At 41.9% G+C, this 16676-nt stretch overlaps 1 protein-coding gene across 1 annotated transcript in view; it reads right to left on the reverse strand.

The window, feature by feature from the left end:
- Positions 1–409: 409 nt before the first annotated feature.
- Positions 410–16676, reverse strand: part of angpt4 (angiopoietin 4) — a 112208-nt gene continuing 95941 nt past the window's right edge. Inside the window, 8 exon segments of the mRNA XM_080424521.1 lie at positions 410–2730; positions 4240–4373; positions 6402–6568; positions 6974–7075; positions 7833–7945; positions 8293–8440; positions 8724–8747; positions 8749–8809. Of these exon segments, the coding sequence (XP_080280647.1) occupies positions 2570–2730; positions 4240–4373; positions 6402–6568; positions 6974–7075; positions 7833–7945; positions 8293–8440; positions 8724–8747; positions 8749–8809 (910 nt within the window). The 3' untranslated portion in view covers positions 410–2569.

A 16676-nucleotide genomic window follows, 5' to 3' on the forward strand; every position in this document is an offset into this window, starting at 1 on the left:
CAAGTATTTCCCACTCACTTGAATCTCTTGTCCCCATTAGATTCAGTCCTTTGTTGTGATTGAGAGCTGCAGCTGATCTCCTGATGTAAATGATGTACAGAAAACAGGAAAAAGGTTGTTGTTGTTGGGGTGGTCAATGTTCTAAAGGTATATTTTGTTCGCCAATGAAGTAGCCTAGAAATGATTAGCCTTTTTTGTCAGACAACAACATTGGTTTGAACACATTTTATTTTATTATACAAAATAAAACCGCATACTGTACTGCTTACACTTGACAGGACAGCTTTTCTTCCACATAGACGATATATACATGTATATATACTGTATATATATATATATATATATATATATATATATATATATATATATATATATATATAACTCTACGTCTCTACTCTATAACGCATCTTACAATACTAAAAACAATGAAAGCAAAGATTAACCATACACTATATGTACCTCACTACTCTCTTCATAAAGTGCATATTTTAAGACCGAAAGAGAAACATTATCTTCAATGTAACATACAGAATGAGGCGGCATTTTATTAGATTCATACAAAACAAAAAAATAACCTGGAATGTCACGTGATACAAAAGCGCAAGACACAGAGAAATAACTTGTTTCAGAACACATAAAGCTTAATTACTACTCCATCGCACAATGATACATCTGGCAGAGGTGTGAATATATATTTCAAATCACACTTGGCATCATTGAAGGCATTGGTCTCTGATGGAGAAAATCTATTACAGATAGCCATTGAATTGCAAATGAATTATAAACTGTACGTATGTGTTAATTATGTCAGTGGATGTTCCTTTTTTGAGTAATAACTCATTACACCTCGTTATACACCACACATTTTCATGCTTGTACGCATGCATGCAAGCACGCACGCATGCGTACAAGCAAACACAATCCAGTTCTATCACAATCTGAAAAGAACAATTCCTAGCCTGTAACAGTAATAGTAGCAATGACTGGATATATTTGAAATGTGTAGACATTTGGAAAAACAAGCACATTACAGTATCAATATTTTTCATCACATTCCTGTTTCATGCAGTGCATTCATGTGTATGTGTACTATGTGATGCTTCTTTATTGCCATCGGGGGATGCAACATTTCTATCTGTGTGACTGCATGCCTGTCTGATTCAGTAATTTGTCCAATAAAACCTACACAGTGGCGAAAGCAACATGAAAGGCTGTATGTGTAAAATCAATGAAAGTTGGTGATTCAGGGATTGTTACTTAACTTTCAAACCCTGCACAATGTTTAGTCTACTCATCATCACTTATTCTTTTCCCACGCTTGAAGAATAATTGACCGGCATAATGTCCAAACTGTCCGGCTTTTTCCTCCTTAGAAAGGAAACATCACTGTCCTTAAACATTCCAATGGTTTTGTTCCACATTCAGTGCAGAAAGGCAGGAGACAGGGCATAGAAGAAACAACTGAATGCACAGTATGCACAACTCATTATGGTTCCCATGGTGCGAGTATTATAAAATTGTTCTCAAATGGGTTTCCTAGGGATCCAATGTTTGTTTAGAGAAGGTTGGTTACAGGCTATGGGACCACCACACCATCATCCAAAAGGACCCTTGAAGGATATATTTTTTAATTAACATGCAGGATTTTACTGTGCAGTAGATCAGAAAGTTGTTAGAAGTCCTGTACCATCATGGCAGAGTATCAGAAGAGAGGCGCGTTCTAAAGTCATAGGTGCCATAATTTCAGTGCTAGAAGCCGTGAGCTTGTGATGTCCTTGATCAAAATGTTTTTTACCCCCATAGCACAGAAATTGGACGAAGGGACTGTGACGTGACATCACCCATTGGTTTCTGACAGACCCGTTTTGAACGTTTTTTTAAATGTCCGCGAGTGCAACCAAAACCAGAGTGCTATTGGTGTGAAGGGGAGCTTAGGGTGGGTCTTCACTCAGTAGACCCAATCACAAGCCCCGAAAGCATACCCTGCTTTATCATCAAATAAAAAATGAATGGACCATAATTTACAAAAACGCATATAATGCCGTGTGAAAGAAGACTTGAAACTAGCGATTGAAAACATAAAGTCTTTATGAAAAGGTTTACGAAGTTATTAAAACCAAGTGTAAAGTCGGGTCAAGTTCCCATTGACTTCAGTGGAATGAAAATTGTTCTGCAGCCGGAGGAGAATCAGCGTCAGTTGCTGGATCATTAATGACAACTGCAGCGTTGGCTTCATTTTCAAGATCGAATCCTTGCAGCCTGCCCCATAGTCGTGGAGGTCAGGCTTCATACGGCTGATTCACTCTTGCAACACTTATGTTGTGTGACATGTAGTTACAGTATCCACCGTACCAGTGGACTGTGGATGGAAGTCACAAGATTGTACAATCATGTAGGCTGATTAGAACACTTCCTTGAAAACCATACCATCAGCAGTGTACCAGAGGGGTGCCTTTAAAACTTGTATGAATCATCAGAGGGCTGTACCATCCCAGAATAAGTGGGTTTTTAATGTTGTGTCTTCCAGGGGTCACGCCGTGGTGGTGTGCACAGGGTGGAACGGTAGTTTTCAGAAGTCGTACGGCCGTAGCATCATGGCAGTTGAGCGCAGGGAGTAACTGGGACCTCGGAAGTGATGCCACTTGATGCCATTGAGCTTCCTTATGTTGTGACCCACGGTGTAGTAGATGCCATTCAGGTTGGAGAGACCGCAGGCGTCGAACCACCAACCTGAAGGAGAGATGACAGAGAGAGAGAGAAGTGGGGAGAGAGGAAGAGGATGATAAAATGGAGGGAGGAATACACTAAGGTTATATGTTGGAAAGACTTTTCAAAGTTCTAATGATGAAGCCATCTGAAATCCAACAAGGCAATCTAGAGTTGTACACGTGGCTCATTGCCTTTCATTTAAGGGTCTGGTAGTCAGGGCCGAATTGGCCGTTTGTGGTGCCCTGGGCTATGACCAGGTTCGGTACCCCCCGGGACAGATTTTGTTAGCTAAATAGTTTTGCTTCATCAACGAGTAGGTAAGCGGTGCTGCCGATGCATTTACGCACAATGTAGTGCTATTTTGGCAGCCCACGGACAGCACTTTGACGCCGTTACTTGCAATAGTCCGCAAGTCCGGTCTTTCTTTCTTTTTGGCTAGGTGTTTGGTGCCCTGGTCTGCAGCCCCTAAAGCCCGTAGCCGGGCCTGCTGGTAGTGTGTTTGAGCCCAAGTTTGATTTGGTGTTTTCAGCACAAATGTGCAGACAGTACAGTACCATAATACACATACTGACAGACAAACAGGTAGCCTCTTTCCAATATTTTTGCATGGCTTTAATTAACTACTCAATAGATGTCAGATAGAAACCATGTATATTCATATTTCTTTAGTTTAGAAATCAATGCTATTGGTCTGTCTGTGAGTTTTACAAATATTAAAAAAAATAAAAGTATTAACACGCTGGTGACTAAATCTCGTGAATCCAAGAGAGAGAGAGAGAGGGGCCTGGGGACCCCCGGGGGTCCTTGAGGAGCTTCCAGGGGGTCCCCAGCAACATTTGTTTTAAAAAAAAGTAAGTTTAACTACTTTAGCTCAATTTTATACTTAGGGGCTATTCAATAATAGCCGATTTACAAGCTCACAATGCGACTCGGAGAATGCACAAAAGTAAAGTTACATTTGTGCATTCAAAGAGTTACAAGTGGATAAATTAACACTGAGGATTTTATGTACTCTGGCCAGATCACTGCAACTCTGTGTTGTTTTGTCTGAAAACGAAGGAGATGGGAACAGTAATTAAAGTGAAATGAACACTGCTGACAGACAGTCACCACACTGTGTTCTTGTATTTCCATACCGTAGCACAGCAGACCACACAGCTCCAACATCCTCTGTGTCTCTCCCTGCGCGTCCCTTTGAGTTTAAAGGACTATTATGAGCAGGATCATTTTCTTACGGAGGTTCAAGTTTGACCACAGTAATTACATTTAACAGCTATCCAAATCACCTGGGAGAGGAGCTATAAAGCTTATTATGTTGACGTTGACAGTGTAGTCAGGACATGGGTGTTTCACTTTTTATGGACTGACCACTTCAGAACAGCACAGCACAGCACAGAACAGAGTGGTGACGTGCAATGCACGCGCAAGTACAGTACAGTACAGTACAGTACAGTACAGTACAGTACAGTACAGTACAGTACAGTACAGTACAGTACAGTACAGTACAGTACAGTACAGTACAGTGTTTACCTCCAGTGAGCATTAGAGCACATTTGCAGTGGTCACAGTTGTCATTGTCTTGGTCTCTGGTGCTGAAGCCAGTGCCAAGGGCAGCCAGACTGCTCTGCTTCCCTGCTGTTCCACTGTAGCCTCGCAGATACAACCTGGACACCACAGCACAGGGAGAACATTGTCATCTTTCACATTGGATTTGTCTGTTTTACAAGCCAACACTTATATCTGTGTGTGTGTAACCATGTATATCGTTGCTGTCGCGTGGAAACCTTGTCCAAAACTGTTACTTTTCAGGAAATGGAAAAAAAGCAACCTGTGTTCCAATTTGACCATTGTAGTTATTATTTAGTCACAAGTTGTTGTCTTGTCTTGTTATAACTTTTTATTGGTTCAGTATTTATAATATAGGCACACGTAACCACTTTCACAAATAGCAGATCTACAATCGCATGTCTACAATCAACATGTCGCATCGCGATGCGTTCCGAACTGTAGATTAGCTATTTACTTCTACTTTTGCGTGACTGTAATATGACAAAGTCGGGCATTCATTTACGAAAAAAAAAAAACATTTACGAAAAAAAACATGAAAAGTTGAAAGAGATGGAGATATTGGTTTCTGCCCGACAGCACGGTGGCGGCTGATCCTCCGGACCAACCATTGAGGAGGTCGACTAAACATTCCTCACTAGCAACTACCTCCTGAGAGAAGAAGTTTAACCCTCATAGTTCAAGATGGCAGTTGAGCTACAGAGTGCAATTTTAAGTACTGTAAAATCCAGAGTACAAATGTGACCCATTTGGTTACATTCCGAGTAAAATTAATACTGAGGCTTGTAATACTGTGCAAATTCTTCTGCTGTTGTGATGTGTGTAATTATCTGGACATGACACAGCACATTTTGTACAGTACATTAATGTGTTTATGCTTTCTAGTGTGTGTTTCTTTATAGAAAGGCATGTTTAATCTCAGTGGAGCTATACCTACTGTAGTCATGTAAGGGCCCGATGAATAAATGAACAATGAAACCACTAGATAATACACAAGTATGAACCAGAAGTAATTAATATTTTATTTTAAATTTGGTGTGTGTGTGTGTGAATGAGTGTGTGTTTGTGTGTCTGGGGCTAATCTGGGGCAAATCAATTAAATATAATCGTCATACAGTATCACACAAAAGTAGCAAACATAGCAGAACTACAAGCTCAGCTTGTAGATATTGTTTGTGTGTGTGTGGTTTATAAATATTGAACCAATGAAAAGTAAAGTATTAACATGCAGCTTGTAACTAAATAATAACTAGAAAAAGTGCTCCTCGGAGCACAGGTCTCCGCCAGGTCAGGTACGTTATTCTGGCCTCCTGGTGGCGCTATAATAGGCCAATGTGAAAAGGGTGCCATTTATTCTTAGGTCTTTCACGGCAATCAGACACTGCATTCATGATTTGAGGCATTTTGTTCCAAAAATGTGTTTTGCTAAATTAGACCTGCTGGTGGCGCTATAACAGGCCAAAAAGGGTGGCATTTCTTCCTCGGCCTAGTGGGAATGTGTGTGTGAAAATTCACGGAAATCGCAAGCTGCGTGCATAGTTTGAGGCTTTTTGTTCAAAACGGACCAATCCTGCAAATTTTGGAAGCCAACCATAGGCAATGAGGATGGAATATGGGAAATCGGACAGATTTGTGTTGATCACATGCCTATAGAGATACTGTGTACCGATTTGCATGACGTTTGGATAAAATCTGTAGGAGCAATGTAAAAAAATTGGTTTTGCACAAATCGGCCTCCTGGTGGCGATATAACAGGCCCATGTGAAAAAATTGGGGCAGAGGTTCTGAATTGGCATCCAGGGAGTGTGTGCGCACAGTTTCGGAGCGACCGGGCCAACGGTGCCGGAAATTAGCTGCTAACACACAGACAGGACGGACACACACACACACACACACACACACACACACACACGGACGGACAGGGGCGAAAACATACTCTCTCGCCATGCCTTTCGGCCTGGCGGAGACAATAACTACAACCATGGATGTAGTTATGGATCCATTGGGAGTTATTCTTTTCCATTTCCTGAAAGGTTTTTGGACATACAGTACAAGGTTTCTGCCCGACAGCAACGATATGCACATCCCATATAAATAGCCCTTCAAACGTTTATCAATGACAGTACCGGTACTGCTGTCTCTCGCTGGCCAGGCTGAAGCGGTCGTAGTGGGAGTGGGCGTTGTTTCCCTCCCAGTCTCTCAGCTCCACCCGCAGAGAATACTGGCCCTGGAGGCTCAGCTGGTACAGCAGCTCATTACCCAGCCAGTGTTCACCGGACGCATCCCCAAAACCCTGCAGGGACGGAGGGAGGGTATTATAGTTCTGAATTTCTCATTTGTTTTTATTTCGTTTTGACTTGACATGTTTTCAATTTCAGTTAGTTTTAAACATTTTTTTAAAAGCAAGTTTGCTACTTTAGTTTAGTTTTTATTGATTGAAAAAGCTTGTTTTATTTTAGTTTTTATTAGTTTTAGAACCTTAAGTGTTGTGAGAGAAAAGAGGAAAGACAAACTAACCAAAAGACAGAAGAACAGACAGACAGACAGACAGACAGACAGACAGACAGACAGACAGACAGACAGACAGACAGAGTTGAGGGGGAAAGGGCAGAGTCAAAGAGAGAGGGACAAAGGGATACAGAGAGAGGGACAAAGAAACACAGAAACAGAGAGGACATAAGAGACCGGAGATGCCCACCATCTTGTATTCCATCCAGGACCTCTGGAAGTCCACGCTGCCATTGACTCGTCGTTGGAACACCGTCCATCCACCCCCAGCTGTCTCCATGTCACAGTACACCTTCACATTATAGGACACACGCTTACTGTATAGACGGCAGACTTAGAACATATTAATACATAATAATAATAATAATAATAATAATAATAATACTATTAATAATAATTATATAAATGTGTTGCCCCGCAATTTCACAGATAACTACATTTGAGTTTTGGACTATGACTGTGCCTTTTTAGCCGAACCACATTGGTGACATTTTCGGCATGTCTCAAAGGGAAGTTTGATTATATCCTTCTATAAATGGAAATGTGTATCTGTCCTTCACGCATCTCCAGAGTCGCCCGACCAATCGACCCCATATCTCGAGAATATTGATAATTCCACAAATACCCGTAATATGGAGTACCCTGATATCATGGCGTCATAGACTGCCCTGGACTCCATATTTGGGCAATGCTGACATGGAACTCCATAAATGGACATAAAAGGGACACAGACAGATCCAGAGATCTCCATATATGGGCATAATAAGGAACAGAGATCAGAGAGGCTTGCGTTTCCAGCTGTCACCAATCCCAATCGGTCTAGTTAAGCCTGGGATCGAGGCTAAGTTCTGGTTAATTGGGGACGTTTCTTTGGTTATGGCCTCTACAGGGGTTTAGAATGTGTGGAATTCATCAAGGGAAGATTATGTCAAACTAAATCAGGCTAAGTGGTCAAGGAATTGTGCTAAGACATAAAATCTAGCATCTATTTAAATAACATTATTATCATCTGTGTACAAATGAACATGCATGTAGATGGTGTACAATACCTGTATGGGCTCTGTCATGTTTCCTATGTAGATGTGGTACAGACCACTGAGGGAGTGTCCTGCCTTGTACGCCTCAGCACAGTCCCTCCACCTCTGACCCCCAACCGGAGGCCCTGCACACACACACACACACACACACACACACACACACACACACACACACACACACACACACACACACACACACACACACACACACACACACACACACACACACACACACACACACACGCATGCACAACACAGGAATATTAGCAATACATGTGTGGTTTTATGCATACTATGTGTGTTTATCTGCATGTGTGCGTGAGTGCGTGAGTGCGTGCATGCTTGTCTGTCTGTCTGTCTGTCTGTCTGTCTGTCTGACTGTCTGTCTGTCTGTCTGTGTGCACGTGTGTGTTCGTGCGTCCATGTGCGTGCAATGCGTGCGTGTGTGTGTGTGTTGTGTTCACATCATTACCTGTTGTGCTAGACACCATAGTAATCAGAGTGCGAACAGACTCCATGAGCTGAGCCTGTTGTCTCTGCAGTGCTGTGTTGTTGCTGCTGGCTGCTCTCAACTGTCTCTCCAAAGACTCAATGGCCACCATTTGAGTCCTCACAAGAGTCTAAACACAAAGCTCCACCATTAGTTACCCTTTAAATTACACCATTTACTAATATATTGGCAAGTAGATAAGCATTTACTCTTATATCACCAATCACCATATAGTTGCTGAAACCTTGTATCTCCATTTTTCTATGTTTTAAGTTAATGTCCCATTACTTAACAGCAGTTACTGTAGGTAAAAAGAGCATGTTTCTTTCTCTGACTAAACGGGTTATACACAGAACATCCAGGGACATGACATTGCTGAGCATGACTGGTGTCATCAATGTGTTATTTAGTACCTGTAGTCTTGTCTTCTCCTCTCGTCATGTCCTCTAGCTCTCCTCTCTGTTGAGACTCCAACATCTGAACCTTACTCTCAAGATTACTGAGATGAGAGAGAGAGAGAGAGAGAGAGAGAGAGAGAGAGAGAGAGAGAGAGAGAGAGAGAGAGAGAGAGAGAGAGAGGAGAGAGAGATGAGAGAGAGAGAGAGAGAGAGAGAGAGAGAGAGAGAGAGAGGAGTGAGAGAGAGAGAGAGAGAATCAAACATAGATGGAAGAAAGAAGGGGTGACATTAAAATTTAAATAACCATTTAAGCAGCGCTTTTTCATTCAGCTTGTTCTTTGGGATATGGGAAAAAGTTAATGGTCACTTTAGGCACACAGATAATTATGTACATTATGTCTATAGAGTCAGTTTCAAACTGACTGTTTGTTTAGTTGGTTCTATAGGGGGAGGCTTCCAAGCAAAAAATGTTCATGTAGAGATTGGTGTAAACTTCAGATGCAGTAAAAAAGAAAAAGCCCAGTTACCGAGCTTTTCATGACAGTACAGATATCAGGCTATATACTGTAGGTTGTATCTGTAGCTGAAACATCCCAAAACACTTAATTACCAGTGAGTACTTTGTGTTGGTCTGGTGTGCAAAACTGCTAACCTGGTAAACCATCCCGGTCACGGAATTCACAATCGCAGAATACACATGCTAATGTGTATTCCGCGACCGGGATGGTTTACCAGGTTACAAAACTGCCTAATGGACAAAACCATTTACAATGTACAATTTACGAACAACAATGTGCAAACTGCAATGTACAGGACATGCATGGACTGACAGGAAGTGCCATACAGTAGAGTAGTGGTTCTTCTCAAAGTGGGGTCTGGGACCCCCAGGGGTCCTTGAGGGGGTCCCAGGGGGTCCCCAGCTAAATGATTGATAGTTAAGAACCAAAATGGACCCTCACCGTTTTGTAACTCAGAGTGTACAAAATCTTTTCAGATTGATTGATTGAATACTTTATTGACAGTTTGCAAAAAGTACAGATGTACAGTTATAAAATAATGCTAAAAGGATAACACAAAAAGCTCTGAGGGCTTTTTTCCATTGTGGACCTATGTATTCAATTCATCAAGACATATAAAGACATACAATACTATACAAGGAATACTATACAATACTAGGAGCACAAAAATATATATATTTACAGAAAGACTGTGCAGGGTAATTGTTTTTGGCAAGCTAGAAGACTAGCTGCAAATGTGGGTCCATGGCCAAATACATATCAATTTGGGGGTCCACATGAAAAGGTTTGAGAACCACAGGCCTACACTGTCTCCCTATCTGCTTACTAAACTGAACTAAATAAAGAACAACTGCAACGCTGAGAAGGACTGCCCGCTTTCTTTTTACAATAATTAACAAAACAAAGATTAACAGCCTGGTCTTTATTCCTGCCTGTACAGACAGACATTGGCCTTGGTTATCTCCATAGCTGAATTAAACACAGCAGCTGAAAATAGACATTGAGCCTATGGTTGAATCAACAAGCAGGGAGCCAAACAAATGAAACCTGATCAGAACATGAGAGGAGTCTTGAGAGGAGTCTTCAGAAGAACACAAGAGACAGTGAAGCTGGCTCTGAATGACGACTATAATGGAACAGAGGAGTGCAGTAGTGGTGCTTGAAGATAGAATCACATTGGCTGTTTCTCAATGCCAAGAACGCAATGAATGGACTTGTGTCTTTAGGAAGAATAATACATGCAATGTATATACTATAGCGTTTCTAAATACTCAGTCGCTTTACAAAACAAAACAAATGAAAACAACTTCATTAGTAAAATAATTAGTTAAAAAGAGTAAAAAACTGAGTAAAACTAAAGTTTAACATTTTTAAAGGTAAAAGGGGCAGTTGAATTAGGTAGGGAATGCGAGTCTGAAAAGGTGGGTTTTGAGTGTGGTTTTAACGTGGCGAGGGTGGGGGCACTGAATGTACTCTTTCAAGTTTATGAGACCAGAGAAGACATCTTTCTAGTTTGACCGACTTGCACTTGAGGTCACTTGAGGTCACATGATGATCATACTGCACTGGTTCTCAAACATTTTCATGTCACGAACCCCAAGTTAATATGTACAGTATTTGGCCGTGGACCCCCATCTGAAAATATTTTGTGACAGGGACCCTCATACAAGATTTTTTGAAAATGGCAGATCTACAAGCTCACAATGTGTCAGAATGCGTCAAACAGTAGTGGTTCTCAAAGTGGTGTCAAAACAAACATTTATTATGTAAAATGTTCCTAACTAGAATATTATGTTGCTTTTACACCAGCCTTGTGTGTGTGTGTGTGTGTGTGTGTGTGTGTGTGCGTGTGTGCGTGTGTGCGTGCGTGCGTGCGTCCGTGCGTCCGTGCGTGCGTGCGTGCGTGCGTGCGTGCGTGCGTGCGTGCTCGCGGTTATTTACTCCAGTCAGAAACACAGTATCGGCTCCTGGTTGCGATCACTTCAACATGGTGAACTCTATATGAACAAGGAAACATAAATTGAGTCTCTGTTCCCAGGGAGCTGTTTTCATAATGCAGAGTTATGGGGAGTCAATGACGCTTATGGTGCTGTGGTTTAGAAAGGAAGGACTTTTGTGTGTGTGTGTGTGTGTGTGTGTGTGTGTGTGTGTGTGTGTGTGTGTGTGTGTGTGTGTGTGTGTGTGTGTGTGTGTGTGTGTGTGTGTGTGTGTGTGTGTGTGTGTGTGTGTGTGTGTGTGTGTGTGTGTGTGTGTAGAGTATACACAGTATAGATGTGTACAATATGGATGTCCTTGTACTGTGTGACACACATTAGTAATGCACATGTCTAACTAAACCACAGCTTCTCTACAATAAAACATCCACTGTTAAGTCCTCGTCTCTGGAAGGAATCAAAGCTGATGTCTCTATTTCAGTTTTGGCCTAAAACACTAATAAGAGTGACATATATATCCTACTGTATTTCTCCATAGCCTGGTTGCTCTGTCTCTGTGGACACAGGTGTGGTACATGCTCTCAAAAAAACGACATTGTTGTTGGCTGGGCCTGGAACGCCATAGTTACTTTTTTGTAGTAACTGTTTTCAGGTAAAACGAAAAAACATCAACAAGTTCCTCGCACAAAACGATGTGCGTTTCAACCATGCACATCTTTGAACTTTCTGCATGGTTTCCTAACTGTGCTCAACACGTCCAAACATGTCTGTGGGAGGGATTATTGACATATTGGTATTCAATGATTGGTACTAATAATTTGAGTCGCTCAAAATGACTCTTCCAAATGTAGGTATAAGAGAATTTACTACTGCCAATTTTACTCTCTGACAGTTGAAGAGAGACGGTACATTTACAGATCCACAACTATATTTATACAAGACTACAGTTATTGACATAGACATCTCATTGCATGTTGTCACATGGTTGATTATTGGTTGTTCAGTTCAGATACAGACATACTGTAGACTGGCACTCAGCAAAGCGGGTAGCAGTGGTTTCAGATCTTCTGGACACTTGGGAATGGGCGTCTAGAAAATAACAATTGTTGTCGCTACTGTTCTGCGATGGCTCAGCTTGCTGATGGCATGCTGATTGTGGGCATAGTTCTTCACACCAATGATTTTAAGGGCTTTTCCTGAATGAAATCTAACTGCCTAAGAGAAGTCAGTGAGACATCCATCCAGGCAAGGCAGGAGTACTCCATGTCATGATATAGCGTGTTTGCATTATGTTAGACAGATGGCTGGTCCACACAGAGTTTTCTGTCAATGCATAGTCTCAGAGCTTCCATCTGCTCACTGAGCTTGATTTTAGTGCTCCCAAAGAGGAGATCTGGACAAGATGGATTCCTCTTTCTGGACAGGATCATTGGCTGCCGTTTACACTTGCTGGGCTTGAAGGTGACCTTCCAAGCATCAGCCCACTTTCAGATGTTTTCCAGGAGATATTAGACTTTAAGGTCATCAGGCTGAGGCTGTGAGCCACTCTGCTACACCAGACCTGGTCGAATGTGCCCTTTATATCAAGCTCAACAATACACACTTTCACCACCTTTGTCAAGAATGTTGCTCCACGTCCACACAAAACTGTGAGGAGGACGGCTGTGCTGTGATTTCTACTGAATATTATTTATTGGATTGTTCGGTCATGGCGGAGGAGATGGCAGTTGTTTATGAACAACGGATTCCATCACTTTACTGATGGCAGTGAGCAGGGATATGGGACAGTACTTAGATGGATCAGATTTTTAGTCCATATTATGGACTGGGACCACTCTAGCAGTTTTACATTGTTCTGGGAACATGCCACAAAAGAAAATGAGTTAATGAGTTGGAAGAGACGGCTGAGGGGACAGGCCAGGGCACTTGAGATGAGGTTGCACAAATACATCAGGCAATCTACACTTCTCCGCAGAGATTTGGCAGAAGATCTTGGCCTTTTCACTAGCTGTGACGCAAAACTGTGGGGTTTGAACTTGCAGTATAATTAATAGAATTTCATAGTTTTTTACAAAGCTGTGATATTTTTTATAGACACAGGACAAATTCCATTCCAGTAATAAATCAATCAATACATAAATAAATAAAAGAAGAGTGTACTTTGTGACATGGGTAGCTAAAAAAAATTACTTTAGGAGTGACAAGACAAACTAATTTATACCTGTATACTGTACACTGAAACTATCCTCGCGTGGCCAGACATTATCACACGACACACTGCGTGCCGAGGGCTAAAGTGCAATGCAATTTTGCAAAGGCAGATTCGTCTGGAACCAGGCTACACTGAAACATGTTCAGGAAAGTGAGAGGATTTCTGTAGAAGCTATGTTGCCTTTTTAGATGACAAATCATAACATCTAAGTTAGATACATTTCATTTTGAATCCTGATGGGATAGGATCAATCCTGAACTGAATAACCTCCTTAATATTGACCAAAAGTTATGGACTGAGGTTTTATGGAAATTGAAGCAAACACAGAAATGTATCTGCATTTTGATTCATGGTACTGTAGGTAGGACAGTTCACAAATACTTCATTTATAAGCAATAAACAGACTTTACCACAACACGCAGTGAAACAAGGACAAGAGGACAAACAGATGTTATGAAATAGTCTCCCTCTACTTGAGAGGTCAAAGCAATTTCTTTAATGGGTCTTTGAGGAGAATCAAGAATTTACGAAGTAGACTTAGGCTACTGCTCTTGGGGGCCAATCATCCACTCTGGCGCATTATCTGGTTCACTAATGACAAATGCATCTGTCCTGAGTTCCCGAGTTTGTCATTGAGAAACACGCCAGAGATACATCTACAGAGAGCTGTTAGTGTATATAGACTGAAAGTGCACACACACACACACACACACACACACACACACACACACACACACACACACACACACACACACACACACACACACACACAGACACACACACACACACACACACACACACACACACACACACACACACACACACACACACACACACACACACCAGTTCTTTCACAATCAGAAAAGAGTAACTCCTGGCCTTTAACAGTTATAGTATCAGTTTCTGGATATAGCATGATCAGAACCATGTTGACATACATCACACAGCCACATGCAAACAAGCACACGCACGTGTGCACACACACACACGCGCGCGCGTGCGCGCGTGCACATGTGCAACGATAAGCATGCTCATAATTTTCCTCAATTAGACTGTCTTCACACCCAGCACTGCAATCCCTTGGGGCACCAGCAATATAGACGCCAAATGTGAAGACAACTGGTTGGACGGTTCACCAGATATGCAAAGGACACACATGCACGCACGCACTCTCGCACTTACACACGTGCACACACATGCTTGTGTACGTGCACAGTCATTTCCATTTATGTAAAATAAATTGATACATTGTGTGCGTGTGTGTGTGTGTGTGCGTGTCCTTTTCATATTTTGAGAACCTTCCAACCAATTGACTTCACATTTGGCGTCTGTATTGCTGACGCCCCAGTGTTGAGTGTGAAGACAGTTTAATCAGCGGTTCTCCAGAACCGGCCTACCCCACACACACAGAGTACACAGAGTCCATACTTTTCATTATGCGTTCTTTTTTATCCGATAAAATTCATTATGCCCAGAAACCTGAGTCTGATGCGTATTATTATATTACACTGGGTGAAAAAGGTGATATACCTGGATACGTGGGCAAGGCATACACCCACCCAACATAAATGATTGGTGGGAGTTTTTCAATGAATGCGGGAGAGGACTGTTTATCTTCAAATGCCTTTAAGATACCTGGATATGCATCTCTCTTTTCTCTGCTAGGGAATCTTCCTTACATATGCAAATTAGAGGTTTGTTCAAACAATGGGAGGTGTGGGGTTCAGAGTGGGGGGGGGGCTCAGAGTGTATATATGAGAGAGAGAGAGAGAGAGAGAGAGAGAGAGAGATCAAAACAAAAAATATGTACATTTGAAAGAATCTTCAATAGATCAATTTCTATGTACCAAGATCACTGGGTGCAGGTATAGTGCCGGAATATACACAATGATTAGTCTTTAGGGTGGTTGTGTTCCGTTTGATATCCTTTTCCTATCACAGCAACTCACGCATCTTGCTGCTGTGTTTGCACATTGTTGTACTTCGCCCAGCAGATATGGGAGTTTTTTGTCATTGGTCATGTTTTCAAAATCTCCGTGTGTGGTTGTAATCTGTGGGAAGTATGTGTCTCTGATGTCTTGGTACAATGGACAGACGGTTAGGAAGTGTAGCTCGGTTTCCACTTCATTTTGTGTGCAGTGGGTGCATAGTCTGTCTTCTCTCGGGATACAGGTCTGCCTGTGACGACCTTTCTCGATCGCAAGACTGTGCTCACTGAGTCTGTACCTAGTTAAGATTTGTCTTTGTTTTGGGTCAGTCACGGTGCTCAGGTATTCTGCCACTGCGTATTCTCTGTTTAGGGCCAGATAGCATTCTAGTTTACTCTGCTTTTGTGTTGCTTCTTTCCAGTGTGTGTTTGGTTTAGTCCAATGGGTTTTCTATCTCGTGGCTCTGTTTGTGTTTGTGTCCGGAGTTCCAGGGCCAGCTGGCTGAGGGGGCATCTCTCTAGGGTTTCGCTGTGTGTGAGTGCCTTGTTATGGAGTGCATCTAGGTCGCTTTCTTTTAGGTGGTTGTAGAACTTAAGTGCTCTCTTTTTTATTTTGATAATTAGTGGGTATCGTCCTAATTCTGCCCTGCATGCATTATTTGGTGTTTTTCGCTGGGTACGGAGAATGGATTTGCAGAATTCTGTGTGTAGGGTCTCGGTTTGGTGTTTATCCCATTTTTCAAGGTCATGGTTTGCTAATGGTCCCCAGATCTCACAACCATAGAGGGAAATTGGTTCTATCACAGAGTCCAGTATTTTAAGCCAGGTTTTAATTGGGATGTCTATTTTGATGTTTCTTTTGATAGCATAGAATGCCCTTCTTGCCTTGTCTCTCAGGTCCTTTACAGCTTGGTTGTAGTTCCCTGTGCTGCTGATGTTTAGGCCAAGGTAGGTATAGTTTTTTGTTTGTTCTAGTGGGATTGTATTTAGGAAGAATTTATGGTTTTGGCGGCTGGATCTTTTTTGAAATATCATGATTTTAGTCTTAGTTAGGTTCACTGTCAGGGCCCATGTCTGGGAGAATTTGTGTAGGAGATCAAGTTGCTGCTGTAGTCCTTCCTTGGTTGGAGACAGCAGCAGCAGGTCATCTGCAAAAAGTAAGCATTTGATTTCTGTGTTTGCCAAGGGGATGCCTGGAGCTGTGGACTGTTCTAACGTTTTTGCTAATTCGTTGATATATATGTTGAAGAGTGCAGGCTGCATCCCTGTCTAACTCCTCGGCTTTGGGGGAAAAAGTCTATGTGCTTTTCGCCTATTTTAACTGCACATTTGTTGTTAGTGTACATTGATTTTATGATGTCATAGGTTTTCCCCCCA

This window comes from Gymnoscopelus braueri, assembly GCF_963280865.1.
Source record: "Gymnoscopelus braueri genome assembly, chromosome: 3".
Lineage (NCBI taxonomy): Eukaryota > Metazoa > Chordata > Actinopteri > Myctophiformes > Myctophidae > Gymnoscopelus > Gymnoscopelus braueri.